The sequence below is a fragment of the Siphateles boraxobius genome, unplaced genomic scaffold (assembly GCF_051911475.1).
Source record: "Siphateles boraxobius isolate OS27281-9 unplaced genomic scaffold, OSU_SipBor_1 26, whole genome shotgun sequence".
Taxonomy (NCBI): domain Eukaryota; kingdom Metazoa; phylum Chordata; class Actinopteri; order Cypriniformes; family Leuciscidae; genus Siphateles; species Siphateles boraxobius.
Genome location: NW_027508876.1, coordinates 4,569,498 through 4,589,130, shown reverse-complemented (window position 1 = coordinate 4,589,130; position 19,633 = coordinate 4,569,498). Strand labels below are relative to the sequence as shown.

General features: G+C 37.9%; 1 protein-coding gene across 2 annotated transcripts in view; it reads right to left on the bottom strand.

Moving 5' to 3' along the window:
- Positions 1-16,172, bottom strand: part of LOC143751588 (NXPE family member 3-like) — a 31,994-nt gene extending 15,822 nt beyond the window's left edge. Inside the window, exons 1-3 of one of the 2 annotated variants that reach the window (XM_077244165.1) lie at positions 15,931-16,172; positions 13,125-13,264; positions 12,421-12,485 (exon numbers count right to left, since the gene is read on the bottom strand). In XM_077244165.1, the coding sequence (XP_077100280.1) occupies positions 12,421-12,485; positions 13,125-13,155 (96 nt within the window). In that variant the 5' untranslated portion in view covers positions 13,156-13,264; positions 15,931-16,172. Of the gene's footprint in view, positions 1-12,420; positions 12,494-13,124; positions 13,265-15,930 lie in introns of both variants that reach the window. The other variant, XM_077244166.1, reaches the window with a different exon arrangement.
- Between the last annotated feature and the right edge of the window lie 3,461 nt (positions 16,173-19,633).

Sequence of the window (19,633 nt, the reverse complement as noted above, 5' to 3'; positions counted from 1 at the left end):
TTTGTCATGTTTGCAAGGCGCCCCTTTATACTTCCAGGTCGCACGTTAATCATTCACGCTAATGATTCACGGGCTGTCGCCGGTCAATATGATTGACGTGATTTGATAGTGATTTCAGACACCTGTCACGCCTGAGGCGTTCCCCATAGCGTCGTTGACGTATTGTCTCGTTCCCTGTTCTCAGGGAACATAGGTTACAGTCGTAACCTGAGACGTTTCCTCAGTGGCGGCCAACCAAGATATTGCCTTTCGTCAGTGAGGTATTGAGGTTGGTCTTTTCTGTTAAAGCTGGATACCCTGGTGTGTCTCTCTGTTACAAATTTGTGCATAGCTTTCCATGTATTTTAACTTAGGTATTTTGAAAAGATGAAGTCTCCTCAAGTTCATTTTTACAAATAGCAAAGGGCCCCTGTGAAATTAGGTATCTAAGTTTATGATTTGCTTTGTGGCAGAAAGTTTTGTATGGAAGCTTGTTTCAGCCACTAAATAAATAAATAAATAAATAATAGCGACTTTTTATCTCACAATTCAGACTTTTTTTCTCAAAATTGCGAGTTTACATGCGAGATATAAAGTCAGAATTGCGTGAAATAAAGTTGCAATTGCGTGTTGTAACGTCAGAATTTCGAGATTTAAAGTCAGAATTGCGTGATATAAATTCAGAATTGCGAGATATAAAGTCAGAATTGCGAGATATAAAGTCAGAATTGCGTGATATAAAGTCGCAATTTCGTGTTATAAAGTCAGAATTGCGAGATATAAAGTCGCAATTGCGTGATATAAAGTCGCGACTTTATATCTCACAATTCTGACTTTATTACACGCAATTGCGACTTCATTTCACGCAATTCTGACTTTATATCTCGCAATTCTGACTTTATAACACGCAACTGCGACTTTATATCACGCAATTCTGACAAATAAAGTCAGAATTGTGAGATAAAAGGTCGCAATTACCTTTTTAATTTTTCATTCTGTGGCGGAAACAAGCTTCCATAGGTTTGGTTGTCAAACCAATTGATAATACAATCTTTGAAAACATTTTTTCTCAGTTCCAGCGTTTGGCCTTTGTAGAGCAGTGTTGTGCTACTATAATATATATATATCATAATTTTGAGTATAGTTGGGATGTAGTATGTGCACAATGGGCCCAAAGTTTGCAAGGTTAGGGGCATCAAATATTTGAAAGATATTCTGTGCTTTCTTTGAGATTGCTTTAATTATTTAAATTCAATTTTTCCAAGCTAGTATAAAATATTTTTTGATATCCCCTTCCTTAAATGGCACATATGTGCAGTGGTGGAAAGAGTACTGAAAAAACATACTCAAGTAAAAGTACCATTACATTCCAAAAAAAGTATTGTGAGTAGAGTAAAAAAGTACTTGTCCAAAAAACTACTTGAGTAAGAGTAAAAAAGTAGCTTATTTAAAAGTACTCATGAGTAGTGAGTAGTGAGTACTGAGCTGCGGATTCTACCCCTTATAATAAACACTGTGCACTACAATTTATAAATTAAAAAAAATGCACATACTGTAATTCACATTATATTTTCTTCTTTGTCAGAAGGATTGAAGAATATATATCATCCATCTTTTTAAAATGCATCAAATCAGTACACTCATCACAATTTAAATCATATTATTTGGGGGGGGGGGGGGGAGCATTTAAAATTAGGCGAAAAGAAACTGGGCCTGAGCATGCTATTGTTGCACATAAAATATCAATATTCATAACTGTGCAAAGAATTCAAAAACCTTTAGAAACTCATATGATAGTTCAGCATCACACACCATGAGATGGGTTAAATAGAGAGATTAAAAAATACCCAATTTCTCTCCAAAACGGTACCAATGTTAGTGTTTTGATAAATGAGAATCACTAATATTATCAGATTACCTCACCTAATGCACTGAAAAAGGCTAAGATAGTGAGCTAACACTAATTACACACTTTAATTCCATCCTATTAAATATGTTAGAATTTAAACGTAAATGCACATTGTTCTAGAAGGGTGGCATCATCCCTTACATTTTACACGGCTACATTTACTCGCATTGTAATGCTGCTGATAATATAATTTGTAAGGAAAATTGTGCATTAAATAGGGAAGTTATATCCAGGAAACGTTTACAAAAGAAACAAAAAAACACACACACGCATGTCTCTTTGTAGTCTCGTCGAAGCTGTTTTATCAGCAGCATCCACACACAAAAAAACAAAAGTTCAACATGAAAAATGTTTTTGCGCAAGTGCACTTGCCAAATGAAGACGGATTGTATAAAGGATCAATCAAAAAACGTTGTTTATTAACGAGCTGTAACGTTAGTCACAGACTGACAGAATAAATGCAGTTCAAGTTAACGCCATGGTTCATAGAGTGCACTGATTCTGAATCTGGCGGCATGGCGAGCGCGAGACGCGGCAGTGCACAGATCGTGACGCGCGTCTCTCTATAATGTGATTGTGAAGTAAATGGGAGCGGGAATTCGCCGCATTATGAACTCGTCACGCAATACCCCCAACCTCAGACCAAATGTTAGGCCATTTAGACAGGCCAGCCTATATAAATATCATATTAAGCAGAAATGTGAAATGTACCTTAGCATATTAGAGGAAGACGCTGATATCTGGATTGAATTGATGCGTGAAGAATGCACTTCCACAGCAGTCACGAGTAACAGCAGGAATAGGCGGTTAAAGTTTTCTATGCTTAATTTGATGACAGTCACGAGACCGATTACTCAATCCAATCACGTTGATGGATAAAAATAAAATGAAATTAGGCTAAAACAAGCATATGTAACGAGTAACGACCACAAACAGAAGGAAAATAGCGGAGAAAAAGTACCGATACATCACTTAAAATGTACTCAAGTAAAAGTAAAATTACACAATTTTTAAACTACTCTAAAAAGTACAATTTCTGAAAAAAACTACTTAATTACAGTAACGTGAGTATTTGTAATTCGTTACTTCACACCCCTGCATATGTGTCATGTCTTTCAGCAATTTTGAGGAAAGTCAACATAACACATGGGTGGAGACAGTGACATTGAACTAACAGCAGGGCTGTGGGAAGTAGCCCCTGTTGGAAAATGCAGACATTACAGCACTCTCTGACAGATGCAAAAAATAAATAAATAAACGTATTAAAACATTTTTTAAATGCTCCTGGTTGTTGTTAACCTAAGAAGCTTATGCACGAGGAAGTTGAGCAAAACTAAATAATTATTAATTACTAAAATAATGCAAAGCATCATTGTCAAATGACGTCACGGTTACCTACTCTAGCTTAGCTAGTGTAGACCAAGCATGCCGCACAAGCCCTGAAAAGTGAAGCCAAATGGCTCGTTTCCACTGAGTGGTACGGTACGGTACAGTTCGGTACGGTACGCAATTATTTGCGTTTCCACTGTCAAAAGTTGTGAATGGTACCAAAGCCGAACCGTACACTACCACTTTTTGGGTACCCTTCCTTTGGGATACCTAGCACAGTGGTACGGTACTAAAAGGTGGAGCTAGACTCACTGCAGAACGTTGATTGGTTGACAGAGTATGGTCACTTGCGCGTGCTACAAGGGCATTAGAAGCGCCATTTTTTTTTATATACAGTTGAAATATAATACTACTGTTATTGTGTCACGAAATGTAGTTTTAAGATTTTTTCAGGCAAGAATGAATTTTTTTAAAGCTCAAATCTGTGGTTTATTTATAGATTTATGATAATCTGACTGAGATCCATTCCAAGCAATCACCGGGCGCTCTGCGCTCATGTACCCCGCCTGGAACAGCCTTTCCTCGGCTAGTCGTTCTGATGTTTGCCGCTGACTCTGACGTCTCTGTAGTGGTTAAACATGAGTTATAATTCGTCTTGTATAGACCTAACAGGCGATCTTTGGTCTCGTGAATCTATAATTCGTTCCCTGGCCAATAGTTTTGGCAGAAGGCTAAGTGAAGTTTCATATATTTGAGCACTGAATTTGTATATTTGACTGAATTGTTTGCTTTATGTTACTAAAGCTTTACTGTATAGCTTTTTGTACCTTTCACTTATACTTTTAACAATGGCAATTATTGATAAAACTGAAATTTAACAAAAAGACATAGGGTTGAGTTTTGTCATTTTTTATTTTATTACAAGATCATCTGTAATGTTTATTGCAACATTTGTACCAATGCACATATTGCCTGGAATAGGTTTAATATTTTTTGATTTAAACGAAAAGAGGCAGGGTTGTGTTTTATATTTAGTTTTGTTATAAATATAGGCTACCGTATACATGCAGTGAATATAGCCTAATCAATAGGCTATGCGTTGCCTAGACCACATTTGTTGTGTGCTTATAATGTTTAAAATGTATTTAAATGAAATCGAAAAGCAGCAGAGTGGTGTTTTATAACATATTTCGTTTTATTGTTGCCTAAAATGTACATACAGAGATAACCGGAGTAGCAGAGCAGGCTGAGTGGCGCTTTCAAGAACGCGCTGTTCCATTAGCAGAATTACTGGACTCGCGTCCACGGGAGTCATTCTCCTGAGTCGGACTTTGCGTAGGCTACTTGGTATTGAGAAACGCCTAATGCCGGCGCTTGTTTCTTGTGACAAACATGCCGAGAAGCAAGAACAAGATCTGCGGTGTCATCCATTGTTGTTTACTATGTCGCTTTCTTCTTCGCGCGCAAATGACGTCGATCGCTTCTTTCCGGCAAACACCACGCCTATCAAGTAAGGGTACTGTTGGCGGTGGAAACGCTAGCCGGATCATGGTTTACCGACCCGAACCGTACTGTACTGTACTGTACCGTACTGTATCGTACCGCTCAGTGAAAACGAGCCAAAAGCGTCTCGATCGCCCCCCGGTGACTGGTCCTAGTATAGGTCATAAACCCCACCTCCCCATGTTATTCAATGGGACGTGAGACCAACTAAACAATTAAATTACAGATCACATATCTTTTTTCTAAAGATAGTTTCTGTCATTTACTGTAGTTTTCATCACTGATCGCTGATGTAATTTCAAGTGTTTGTTTTTAAAATAAGTTTGTTTTTAGTTAGTTATTTGATGCTATAAAAACGGCGCTGTAGCGTCATGATGCACAGCTGTGATTGACAGGTTCTCTGAGCGAAGTAGTCACTGAAGCAACAACAGACTTTTTTCGGGATCTTTGGAGGGCTGAGGAGATTGGAGCTTTAAATTTAATATCTAAATTTCTATGATTAATTATTTCACACCGACATAATGGGTTGTTCTGCAACCGAGGTGTGTGCTTGCGATTGATTCAGCGAGAGGTAGGGCGGGGCGTTGATTTTGCGGTGTTAGCTTCCTGCTCACTACTGCGCATGTCTGGTCCCGAAATCGCAACTGTGCAGACTCAACTCCCAAGATGTCAGCGCCATATCGGGACAATGGCGGGCTTTACTTCTCGCCAATGGAGAGCGAAGGGGCGTCGTCCATCTTTTTTTACAGTCTATGGTGTAGACGCTGTCAGTGTTGCCAACTTATCACCTTTGTCGCTATTTTAACGACTTTTCAGACCCCTTTAGCGACATTTTTTTCAAAAAAAGCTACTAGTTCAAATCTAGCGACTTTTTAGACAAACCTCAGTAACCTCCAGATGTTGCCAGTACTGTTCTGCGAGCGCGAGCTCTTGCTTTCTCCCTGCCGTCACTCTCTCTAACTGCGTCTACCTTGTTCAGTGAATGGCTGAGACGACCAGCAGCACATTCATGAGTTGAGAGCACGGCAGTTTTTTGTTTTTCCACGGACTTGTCACTTATCTGCTTCTCTTTTGTTTTATATTTAAAGTTTTGATTGACCATTTTAATTTCCTTTATTTTGCTTATGTAATAATGTGTAGGGGGCAGACAGGTCAATTTAGCTCAAAAGGAATTATTAATTAATTTATAGGGAATCTTAAATGAATCACTTAAAATTAAGAATGTTTTTTTTTTCTTGGTGATGGACGGGCCATTCATTCAGGGTGATGTGAACATCCAGAAAACATCTAAAAATAACATTTTCATAACATTTCCAAAGTGATAGAATGGAATGTCCCTGTAACGTTCACATAAACCAAAAACATGTAAAAAAAAATTGGATGTTTTGAATGTTCAGAAACTTTCAGAAATAACGTTTTCAAAACATTTTCAAAAGAACTGAATGGAATGTTCCTTGAACGTTCACATTAACCAAGAAAAAAAAGTTTAATACTTTACAAAAACTGGACGTTTTCAACATTTAAAAAACATTCAGAAATAACGTTTTCATAACCTAATGGCAATGTTAGCAAAACGTTCTAAGAACACATTTTTGTTAGCTGGGACGTTACACAAATGCAATAGCATCTCACTCTGTAGAAATCTTACAACAGTTCCAACACTGTTTTAGAGATTATCATTACAGAATATGCTAATCAATGACTTGAAGATAGTTAACTCCACATCAGCAACATAAATTCATCAACTAACCATTCAGAAACATCCTGTTGCATTCTCCGTTGTCACTTCTTCTTGAGTCCCTCCATCATTTTGTCGACTCCAGTTTAAACATAAAAGCCAGTACAGTTTCTGACATTTTTAGTGCATGTCTACGTGAGGTAATAGGAGCTGCCAGAACACAGGAGCTGTTGAAGTTCTGCCCTCTGTGCAGGGAGCAGCAGCTCATTTGCATTTAAAGGGACACACACAAAACAACGCGTTTTTACTGACCCTCAAAAAAGGACAAATTTAACATGATCTCCAAAATTATCTGTGGGTTATTTTGAGCTAAAACTTCACATATACGCTCTGGGGACAACAGAGACTTATTTTACATATTGTATAAAGTGCCATTATCCCACCCTTTCATATATCATGATGACTCACAGTTGAGTATTTGCGCTACATTTGTGCAGATTTGGCTTACACGAATTTCACCAGCAAAGTGAGTAAACATAATAAGTAGCATGCCAAATTGGCTAGTGATTTGACAGTGTTACCCGCCACAGTTGATTTTTACCAGCATTTGGCGGGTGTTCATTTCAAACCCTGTATATGTACAGTGTTTATATATATATATATATATATATATATATATATATATATATATATATATATATATATATATTTTAGGGATGCTCCGATTGATCGGACGCCGATCATGATCGGCCGATATTGGCTAAAAATAGATTGATCGGCGAACCCCAAAAGCGCCGATCAAAAAAGCCGATCACGTGACGTAAATTACTCGCGCGACTTTTTCCCACCTGCATGCGTGGCGCACGAGCACACAACAGCAGAGTGGAGCTTGGCAGTGGCAACATGAGTTCTCCTTCACCGGAACGAATAGGGAGTCTCCCAACGGATTGAAGCGCGCGTCTGAGTGAAGACCGTGCACCGCGCGAGCCACAACAGAACACGGTATCTGCGCCACTGATCGATGCGGCAACGAGCACTTTGATCACTTGATAAAAAAAAAAAAAAAACTTTTCAGCGCTAGATCGCCTCTTATTTAACAAAATGAATGCTCTGAGTTAACTGGAGATGTTTTTATTTATTTGTATTGGTACATTCGTGCCGCGAGATGTTTCAAAAGTGCTGGTGGTATTTTATTTGTTTTGATCTGATGTGGTTGGTTCCTCAACTACATCAGATTCAGATTATTTTAGCTAATGCCATGTCAGCATTCAAAGCTATTTTCATGGCAAAAATTCAATTATAAAAATACAAATATCATATAAATACAATAAAACAAAACAAAACAAGACGTCATTTTATACAATATATATTTTTAAATGAACATATGATAAAAAATCCAAAACCTTTTCAGGCATAATCTCATTTGATATGTCCTTTAATGAAGTAACTTCATAAAAGAGCATTCTGCTCAACTACATCAGACGTTCATAATAATAACAGAAAAAAACTTGCCATAGTTTTGTCCTTTTATCAGTAGCCAGTTTTGGTGTAACAAGTTGTACATTTTGTTGCCAATTAGTAAATGTAGTGGGTGTATTAAGAGGCTACAATTTCCAAATATGCCTAAGTGTAACTTGATCACCTCCCATTAGGCTGATCTGATGTGTGTTGGTCTGCCTGACCCCTCTTTGTTTGGAATAATTTAATGTTAAGGCTGATTTATACTTCTTCGTCGGACATACGCCGGAGCCTCTACGCCGTAGACTACGCATTGGTTTTAATTTATACTTCTGACTCGTTGTCCGCATTGACGCACGCAGAGGGAGCATTTGAAACCCGAGGGAGCGGTTTGAGCAGACCAATCACAGCACTTGCGTCCGCGTAGAATTGACGCGTTGTTACATTTCTGGAGAGGTGCACGTCAGGGTACGCCGAAGGGTACGCGCGCTACGCACAGCCTAGGGCGCAGCTACGGCGTAAGTTCGACGCAGAAGTATAAATTGGGCTTTACTCTGCCTTATTTGGGAAAGCTGGCCTACAGTAGCCTTAAGGCATCTAATTTTCTAAATACAATTAAATAAACACATTTCTACAAATGGTGCAAACTCTGCTAGATTATAGATAAAAGATTCCCATTCCCCTGCTATTCTGTGATCGGCAGTGATCGGCAATCGGCAGATCATGATTATGGTGATCGGTAATCGGCCCCAAAAATGCTGATCGGAGCATCTCTAATATATATATATATATATATATATATATATATACACACACATGATCCCCCGCATTTCCCCCGCCTCTCTCTATCGCTCTGTGTACCTGGCCTTTACCACTCGCTTTCATCACTCGCATGTGTCCCCCTTCCTTTCACATAATGGTATGATCCTAGTCTGTCCTCCCAATTGATTGGCCGCATGGTGTGCTCATCCAAATAAAGTCCTGCCCCCAAAAAAGATGAGGGTCTCCCGAATGGGAGACTGCTCTTCTCGTTCGCTACAAAGAATGGCTTGTTCGCAAATGACACATCCCTAGTAGCCTATGTAATTGTGTTTTTTTTCTTCATTCTCTGAATATGTATATTGTTCCAAGTTCTATGATTGTATTTTCTTATGCAGTGTTGATGAGCAAATTAAAACATGGATATTGATTTATATGGACAGAAAAATGACTCTTATTTTGATATTCTGTCTGGAGAGTCGTGAACGGAACGGTTAACTGTGCATGATGCTCCCTCATATGTACACAGGAGCTGTGAAAGAGCAGACGTTTCTCTCCCGTTCTTTACTTTTTATCCTGTTTTACAGGTAACAGTAATCTGTAGGGATTGGGATGGGCAAATGAAGTCTCATGACGAAGCCCTGATTGTTCCGGGAATAGATAAGATTGTGTAAAGGGTGTTATAAAATCTTTTATCACATAATTAATTGAAAGAAGACAGTCCCCTATTTTTTTTTTATTTGAACACAAATAGAATTATATGTCAGTTCACCGCTACACCAGCAGATGGCGCCTGAGCGCTCCTGTGAATCACACTATACAGACTAAGGGTGTACTCACACTAGAATCAGAATCAGAATCAGAATCAGAAAGAGCTTTATTGCCAAGTGTGCTTGCACAAACAAGGAATTTGTGTGTGGTTCAGTTGGACTCGGGCGCAGAAATGCAAGTTGTTATTTTTGTGTTTTACGAGTTGAGTGTAGCCTATCTGTTTTATTAACCATTCCATTTTGAGTGCTTTGCATGCACATGGCGTGAGACGATGCAATAAGGGTGAAATTATGTAAAATAACGTTAAGGTTCTAAGTGCATCAGTAGTTTATGTATTTCTCTTATTAGGGTGTGTTTGGGCATCTTTTAGTTATGCGAGTATCATATATGTGAATCTTTATTGCTTTATTCTGTATTTAAAATTAATTTGGGTACATAATTGTCTTTACATATAATATGTAGCTAACTCATATATTGACTTTATGTGAAACAGGCTATGGAATACAGGTGTGTATGTATCCATATACCTTGTAGGCCTACGTGTTATCACATGTCAGTCAATGTGCAGATATATGAAGTTATTTAATTTTTTGAATTGTGCCCTGAATTACACATATGATGTTTGTCAATTTAAAAGATACATTTTAAAGTCAAGAAAGTCGCAGTTTGATATAAAACTGTTGAGGTATAAGACTGTAAAAATACGTAATTACAAAGACTACAAACCCAAAAGGCGCGCATGTGACGTCATACCTTTTCTCTCAATGAATGAAGCTAACTTTACTGAAGCTAACGTCTGTCATTTTTTCTATAGTCTAACGTTATAATCGTAACGTTACGCCGTCATGCCTGTGTGTTTTGTACCAGACTGGACACATACGAGCTTGGTGACGTATATAGTGCGAGACGAGAGATGTAGTTCATTGAGCGAATTTCACATAAAACTAAATGTTACTCTATTTTATGACATACTGTGACTTTCTTGATTTTCATAATTATCTTTTAAATTGACAAAAATCATATGTATAATTAAGGGCACAGTTCAGACGGAATAAAAAGATAAGTTGTCTCTCGCCATTGACTACCATACATATTTTTTTCTGAAATAAGGTCCCGAGCCTGAGGGGAGGGACTTAGGCTCTCTATTGTGTAAGATAAAGATGTGTTCTGGTGACTGGCATGTTTATTGAACCAATCAGATAAGAGTAGATCGTGAGTCAGCGAGAAACTCATTTGATTGGCTACATGAAGAAGGTGTACCCGCCCTCCTCTTCACCTTGCAAAACTCAATGAGTGAAGGAATTGTTCAAAAACTGTTAGAGCAGCTAAAAGAAAGACGCAACAGTACAAATCGGGTTATTTTGAGAATTATTTTGCCCCATGCACACAAGAAGTCATTTAGACATTTGCAACAGTTTATTTTTTTACACAAAGGTTTGTTTTATGCGATCAATCTGTTTTGCAGTTCCTGAATCTGTTGTTTTCGGTTGCAAATTGCTGTTCACAGGCCTGCAATGCTTTTGGCCGTATTTGTGCGAGAAAAAAAAAATGTGAAAATGCAAGTCATAAGAATACAGATCATTTTTATTTTGCATTAGCATGAAGCTGCACAATACATGAATAACAGTAAAATGCTGCAAATATTTTTTTCTTACACTTGAAAGGCAATTTACAACTTTACAAATCTTCTCTTGTGCAAGCAAATTTAATTTACGCTTGCAAACTTATGTACACTTTCAAAAATCTTACCCTACGCATGCGATTCTTTATGATATATTACCTTCATAGTTATTATCGAAGAATAATGAATACGTATATGAATTGCATATGGCAAATATTTTATTTTCCTGAAATAATTTGTATTCTTCACATTACTTAAGTATGACTGGGTATTTAAAAATGTAAATTATTAAGTCTGAGTAAAAACCTTCTCTGATCTGGGGGTTCGAACATTCCAATATTTAAAATTAAGCTCGCACATGATTGGACAGAAAGGGATGCTTCGTTTGTCATTGGTCACATTATTTCTACGTTAACAACACAAGCATCGAATCGAGGCTTCATCTGGCAAGCCCATTTATGCTCCACACAAGCTCCGACGCCTCAGATCAATGTCACATCACTAGTCTTGGACTCCATTGTTCTGGATTTTTTTGTCCTGTGGTTTTGACCCTATATCTGTTCTGTGGATTACAACTGTTAATTGCCCTCAAAAAAAAGAAAGAAAAAGTTTGAGTCTTCAACCTGTGTTTCAAAGCAGTTTGTAACAATGACAAAACTTTTATTGACTATTTTATGGGTTTGTTTGGTACGGCAGGTTAACTTCTGCTTATTTAAATTAATGTGTAGTTGTAAAATAATGTCTGGAAAGTAGACTATGTTTGCAAAAAAGAACACGGTTTAAATCTATCTTAAATTTCTTTTTGTTTAAATAATAATATGGAGTTGAAAAGTAATAACATTAGAATACAAATATTTCTGTGAATTAAAAAAAAAAGTGTGTGTGGTGGGGAAAAAAGGTTGGGAACCACTGCGCTAGGCTGTAGTTAGCACTGTGCATAAACTTGTGAATGATGCTCTTATAGCTGTGCCGTCACTAGTATCTTAATAGAGGATCTTAAACTTGCTGAGAACCCCTAGTCAATTATTTCTTTATTCGTTATTTACTTCTATATATTTTTATTTTATTTCTTTATATGTTCTTTATCTTGTGTTATGATGCTTGACTGTTGTCTGATTAAGACAGAAGACATTTCTTATTTTGTACCAGGACATTTATGGTTGTTTATATTGTTCAATAAAGTTCTTGAAAAACTAAAATAAAATTTGTGCTGTCATGTTTAGTGACGTCATTGTATTTTCCCCAAAAACTTAGTGTAAGTTGTATGGTCAGTTTCGGTCACAGTGCCATTTAATTGCTGTTTTTGATCCGGCAATTATTTATTTACAAATTAAACACTGCATAAAAGGGTATAAATAATATTATATGGTTCTTAACATTATATATTATTTAATATGTTTTACATTAACTTACCATACAGATGGATATCCAAAGACATAGCAGCAAAAACCAAATGCAACCGTGTGTTATCCTGTGAACTAAGACACTGTAATGAGAAAAATGTGCAAATACACACATTCTTGTACATCTTTCTTAGTGAGGACATTTATTGATACAATACACTCTCATAGCACAACTAGGTGCCTTACATTTTATTAGAATATTATACCACCCAAATATGTATTTTTTTCCTTCTAATTCTCGTTGTCATTGTAGGCTGGTTTATATTCACCGTTAGGAAAAGTGATTAGTGCAGCCTGCTTAAAATAGCGTTGAACAAAAAACAGCAGGACAAAAACATAGTTGATGACTAAAAATAACCATTTCATTACTCTAGACATTACTTTGTGAAGACAGTGACATAATACAGTAACATAATATGTTTTTTAGCCATATCAAAACAGTTGTCATGTGTATGGGTAAATCTTTCCCACTAGCGGTTTTAAGTATACAACGACCCCTGGTGGTTAAAGTGTTTAAAAGGGTCTCAAAAAGTGAGGACCGGCCAAAATGTCCTCACTTTACTAATTTTGTCCTCTCTCCGCTGGTCTACAACTCAAACTGGTCCTCACAAAGATAGTTACAAGTACACACTGAATTACATTTAAAGCAAAAAGAATAAATCAATTTGATTTATATTCTCATTAATAATAAACTCCCAATAAACTACTATTTACCTGGAGAATTAGCTGTGGGTGGAATGAACATGGTCACATCTGATGGTTTCCTATAAGATACTGTACACCAGGGGTCTCCAGACTCGGTCCTGGAGGGCCACTGTCCTGCAGAGTTTAGCTCCGACCCCAATTAAACACACCTGAACCAGCAAAACAGTTGGTTGTCATGGACACTCAGTTTCAGTTGTGCACTAATCAATCACCTCATTATTCTCTCACTATGTAAGTTAAGTTCTGTTTGTGTCTCTTTGTTGGGTCTTGCCAGAATTTATGTTGTGTTGAAAAACAAAACAAAATTCAAACAAAGGAAGACTAATGAAAAGGAAATGAATGAAGTGAACTTATCCTTTTAACAATGACACATGACAGGATCACATTACGGGATAATGGAATCACATGACAAAACCAGGAACCAGGAAATGACGATAGGAATACTTCATAATAGAGACATGAAAACGTGGAGATGAATACAAAACCCTAAACCAATTGTGACAATTTTGTTCAGAATGTAAATTATATTGTGGACTACTATTTTGAAAAGGGAGAAAAATATCTTTTGCAGAATTACAAATGTGTGAAAAGAAGGGTTCCGAAATCAACCCCTATACCCTCAAATAGGGCGTTATTTGAGAGGACAGCCATTTGTAGTGGTGTCCGAGACCATAGTGGACGTGTTACGACCAGGGACGTACTGGGACTGAAATTCAGCCCGGGACTTTAAGATGGAGAGGCCTTTTACGCGAGTGCCCTTGATGCACGAGCAGAAGGATTTTTTTGCAGTTATTTTAATTCTAATAGTGTTTTTATGGTATAAAGAGAATCAGATTACACTGAAGACCTTCAAGAAATTTTAGGATTATACCTGCCTCTTCAGGTAGTATAAGCAAGTCACCACTGCACTGAACACAACCAGGTCAGCAAAATCTAATCTCGAACACATAAGTCACAGTATACTGCTAACTACCAGCATGTCATGTGTACAGTCATTTGGAGTGATAAAATAGTTACAAATACTACCAAATACCCACTCAGATACTCAAAAACTACAATGCAGTCCCATAAAATAGAGATTTGTGTGTGTGTCCTCACTTTCAACTCTCCCTGCCTCTGCTTACTGATTGAACAGCTGAGAAGAACATGAGAAGAACATCAGTAATAAATAAGACTAAGAATAATACATTTTCTACCTATGCATAATATGATTGCCTAGTACCCAGCCCTGCACTCTGCCCCTGTACCTGTCCTTGTTTTTGTGCTGGTTCCATTCTCCTCATCCTCCAGCTCTTCTTTCTCTTGCTGCTTTCCTTCCTATCCCTTCTCATCAATATGACTGCAGGGGTCATCATCAACCTGTCCCTCTCAAACACTGACCTTAACAGCTAATATACATATACAGACATACATAGATTCCTTGCTTATAGAATGATGTTTTCTGTGTGTGACGACAAACTGCTGTTTATAATATATAATATATCTATAAATATATAATATATGTAAGGGATAATGTATAGCGAGGCGGTTGTTATAGCGTTTGTATTCACTATAGCAACCGCCTCACTATACATTATCCCGCTTATTACATGTCTACCTACCAAATAAATCAATAATTTCACACAAAATATTGATTTAAAAAGCAGTGTATTGATTTAAAAACGATTGTATTGCTTCCGCTAAAGAAAATAGTCTGTTCCGTCTCTGAACTGCATCCATGGCAACGCGCTGTTTTTCATGGCAACGGTGTGTTATACTTAACAGCGGTCTGTTATCAAGAAATAACACCGCATGCTACATTGGAATTCTACCAAGCCATTTAATAAATGCATATATTTAAATGCAAATATAAACAATTTCAGTGTGTAATAAATCACTAATATATCCCTAATCGTGCACCTGTCCTGTCCATGCTGCTGGGTCCTTCCTCATCTGCACCTCCTGCTGCCACAGCACTCTTTCCACTACGCAAAAGGTCTGTTAATTTGGCGCATTTAGCTGCCTCTTGTGCAAAATATCTTTTCTTTTTAATTCTTATTTTTTCGGCCCCACCCATTTCTTTCTCTTCTTTCCATTGACAGTAATCTCTCCTTTTCGCCATTTTTACCGTCCGTCTCTGTTGCATTGCATTCACACAAACCCGCCAAACATGAGTAAAAGTTAAGAGGGGCCGCTCGCATCCCTCCTCAGATTGAAAGTATTGGTTTGGCCCGGTCTGAATCACACACACACACACACACACACACAGCATTCCGCTTCAGGCAGTAAGCGACCGGTTAGGCCGGTCGCGTATCATTAAAGAAAAAAAACAACAACTCTTAGACCACCGGTTTGCGACATTAACCGCAAATGCGACATTAAAAAGGGACATATAAGCCATGGTTTGTACAAAAGACCCAAGAATCCAACTTACTGTGCAAACAGCCAACACCTTTATTCAGTATAACAAGGTCAATGGCAAAAGTGAAGTGAACCAATCTATGACGAACATAGATGATATATACATTTATACATAAGGGATACAGAATTTCTGTAAGATAAATGGATCATCAAAAAGAGAAAAAGATAGACGTAGACGGCGCCAAAGAAAAGAAAGAAACAAAACCAAACGAAGTCTAGCTGTTAAATAACCTCTAATCCTAACTGAGAAAATAAAGAAGAAAACAATAATCTTCGGCGTCCAATACGCCCTACCTAATCTCCACTAACTATCAGAAAACAAAAATACAGGTAGTGGCACTCGCCCCTAACCTAATGTATTTAGAAAGAACGAAAACCCCTGCGTGTTGCAGTGTATGTCACGTGACATGCTTACCTGTCTGTCTCTCTCTCTCTCTCCGCACTAGTATCTTTCAGCGGTCTGCTGTATAGCAGTTACATAAAACCAGAGGAACGAACACAGAAGAGTTCACTCATACATTGATTCAATATCACACAGATCGAACAGGGACAATAGTCTTAACAGGGTATACGAAATCTCAAAACAGAAAGCTGGGTGGCCTGAGTCTCACCCTGGGTGGAGATATCGGGCGTGCCATTTTATTCCCCAGGTGGCCTGTTCCCATTGGCGACAGCGAGAAGTAATGACGTCAGTGCTAGCAATGATTGACAGGTCACTTGGCCAATCACGAGTACCTGCCAAAGCGAAAGTAACAGAGAGAGCGGGAAGAGAAACACAAAAGAACACACACACCCCATACAGGAACGTAACACCCCTCTCCATAAGAACAAACCTATAATTATTATAGTTTGTTAAAATCAGAACAATAATAATTAAAAAAAAGTACATATCATACATACCTAAAACCTAACCCAAGTCAAGAACTAACCACACCTAGAAAGGGCATCAGCCACAACATTTTCGGTTCCTTTTTTGTGACGGATTTCCAAATTATAATTCTGCACAATCAGAGACCAGCGCATGAGCCGCTGATTCTGGTTGTACATACCCAGGGCCTGGCCACCAGGCGGCCCCCCAATCGATTTTTTTTTTTTAGATGACTTAAACAAGTGACATAAATGAATGAATATGAATGAATGAATGATTGAATAATTCAAGAAAAGAAAATTCTGATTTCATGATCAATATACCTGCCAACAACTGATGCTGTGTCTGCCAGCGTTTAAGTCATGCGCATAATCTAGACACCTCGCGATTGCATAGACAATTCGTGCGCAACTGCACATAGTCACGGTAACGGTTTAAGTTGGAGAAAATAGCCGCAGGGGAACTTAACCTTCTAGGTGTAAGGGTAGCAGTTTGAATAAATAATAAACATAGCAGTTTGAACTCTTCTCCACTTTATTATACCACACATCAGATCACTAGCTCCAAAAACCCGCGACACTCCAGTACCAAGTGCGCACGACCCATATCTACGGCAAGCCCCGAGGGGAAAAATAGATTGCATACACACATACAACGAGCGCCAGTACATCATTAACGGTATTATAGTAACAGACTTTGTTGGATTCTGTCATTTACAATCCAACAAAGTCTGTTACAATAATAATAAAAAAAGATTTTGAGGACAGTTGAGAAATAATAATATTTTTACAGTTTTCAACAATAATTGTCATTGTTGAACCCTTACTCTTATTATGTTTCTGATTTCTCATAGTTTGTCATTATTTTAGCAAATAATTTATTTTATATGTTTTGAGACTGTTTGTTTAAAAGAGTTAGAGTTAGTAAAAGAGTTAGTAAAAGAGTAAAGTAAAAGTTAAAACTTTTTTATTTAAGTTGGCATCTATTTTTTATTAAGTATTTATTTTGTATTAATACATAACCTTACTGTATTCATTTATAATGTATCATTATTGTGTGACATTTATGTCAATAATTGTCAAGCACAGGTGGCTTCGCGTAGTGGGAGGGGCCACCAAATCAAATTCTGCTTAGGGCCTCCAAAAGGCTCGGGCCGGGTCTGTACATACGTGAAAGAAAAACTAACGGATTATGATCCGTATAAACGATAACAGGGAGAGGACTGGAGCCTATGTACACCTCAAAGTATTGCAGTGCCAACAGTAATGCCAAAGCCTCCTTCTCAATGGTCGAATAATTAAACTGATGTTTATTAAAATTTCGAGAGAAAAATAACACACAGGATGTTCAATGCTGTTTTATCCTCTTGAAGGAGTACTGCACCAGCACCTACGGCACTTGCATCGACCTCCAGTTTAAAAGGCAAAGCAAAATCCGGAGCTGCTAAGACTGGAGTACTACACAACAAAGCTTTCACACTGTCAAACGAATGTTGACACTCAGCTGACCAAACAAATGATTTAGATGGACTCAGTAAACTCGTGAGGGGATGCACCACACTAGAAAAGTTTCGACAGAAACTACGATAGTATCCTGCCATTCCCAAAAACTGGCGTAACTCGCGTCTGGTCGTGGGAATGGAAAATTCATTAATAGCAGAAACCTTAGAGGCCACAGGTCGAACCTGCCCCTGACCAACCTCCTTACCAAGATAAGTCACCGTTGCTTGGGCAAATTCGCATTTGGCTAGGTTCAGTGTTAACGTAGCTTTTTCCAACCGTTCAAAGACAGTGTGCAACAAAGATAGATGTTCTGACAATTCTGAAGAGTATACCACCAAGTCATCCAAGTACGCATTACAATTTGGCACACCCACCAACACCAGGTTAACCAACCTTTGAAAGGTAGCGGGTGCGTTACGCAAACCGAACACCATAACTTTGTATTGCATAAAGTGATCAGGTGTCACAAATGCAGAGATCTGCGATGGACGATTAGTTAAAGGCACCTGCCAATAGCCTTTTAGTAAATCTAATTTAGTAACGAAACGTGCAGAACCAAGGTTATCAATGCAATCCTCCATCCGAGGAAGAGGATAGTAATCTGGCATCGTAACCGCATTAACTTTCCGATAATCCGTGCAAAAACGGAAAGTTCCATCTGATTTAGGAACGAGTACACACGGCGAACTCCACGGACTGTAACTAGGAATAGCTAAACCATTTTCTGTTAAAAAGTCAACTTCTTCTCTCATAATAGCTCGCTTGCATGCATTAACACGGTAAGCATGTTGTTTGATAGGGGGAGAATCCCTAACATCAATGTCATGTTGTAACACCGAAGTCTTAGTAGGTGTGTCATTGAAAAGAGTAGGAAAATTTTCAATCAGCTGGATAACATCCTGTCTCTGAGCTTCGGATAGATGAACTAAAGGCGGCAACTTCTTCAACAATTCTGAATTTCTCAGCCTAGTACACTGCTGCGGTGCATTACGCAGCACGAGACCATCTTCATCCGCCCCTGTTCCTATTGAAGATAAAACCTTGCCGACTACTGCAACAGACGCAGCCACAGGTACAGATTTTTCCTCAGTTTTCTCCGAAGATCTCTCCCTATAATGATATGCTTTCAACATATTAATATGACACACCCGTGATTTGCGTTTCCTATCAGGAGTAGACACTACATAGTGTACCGCTCTTAGTCACAACACGAAGGCTGAGGTTCTTTTAACTGATGTTTAATGCTCTCTGGACTCAGACATCAACATCAACACCGTAGAACTAAAAGGATGAATATACAACAAAAACATGTCATACTGTCAGTTACATGGAAAACACACATGACTTTAAACTCGTACATAAACAGAAAATACATACCACTTTTGCCTGCTTGTGAGCTAAGAGAGGGGGTTACATCTTGAAGCTTCTTGATTGCATGACTTATGATCATAAAAATAAATACTTTAAACTTTGCAATGATTACATCGTTTTATATGATCAGCAGAATTGTAAAACTCCGACCGCAGCTCTGACTCATTGTTCCGTGGCAAGAACAGGAAGTGACATACAAAGACACGATGGGAACAAAATAAAATGTACCCAAAAAACTCTTAGAAAGAATAATTATTGCTCAAATATACAACAGTTGAGTATATAAATCACAACAAGCATTATAAAATAGTTGAAATATAAAAAATGTACAGATTAAACTGATTAAAAGTTGCTGAAATAAATGAATGTTGAAGTAC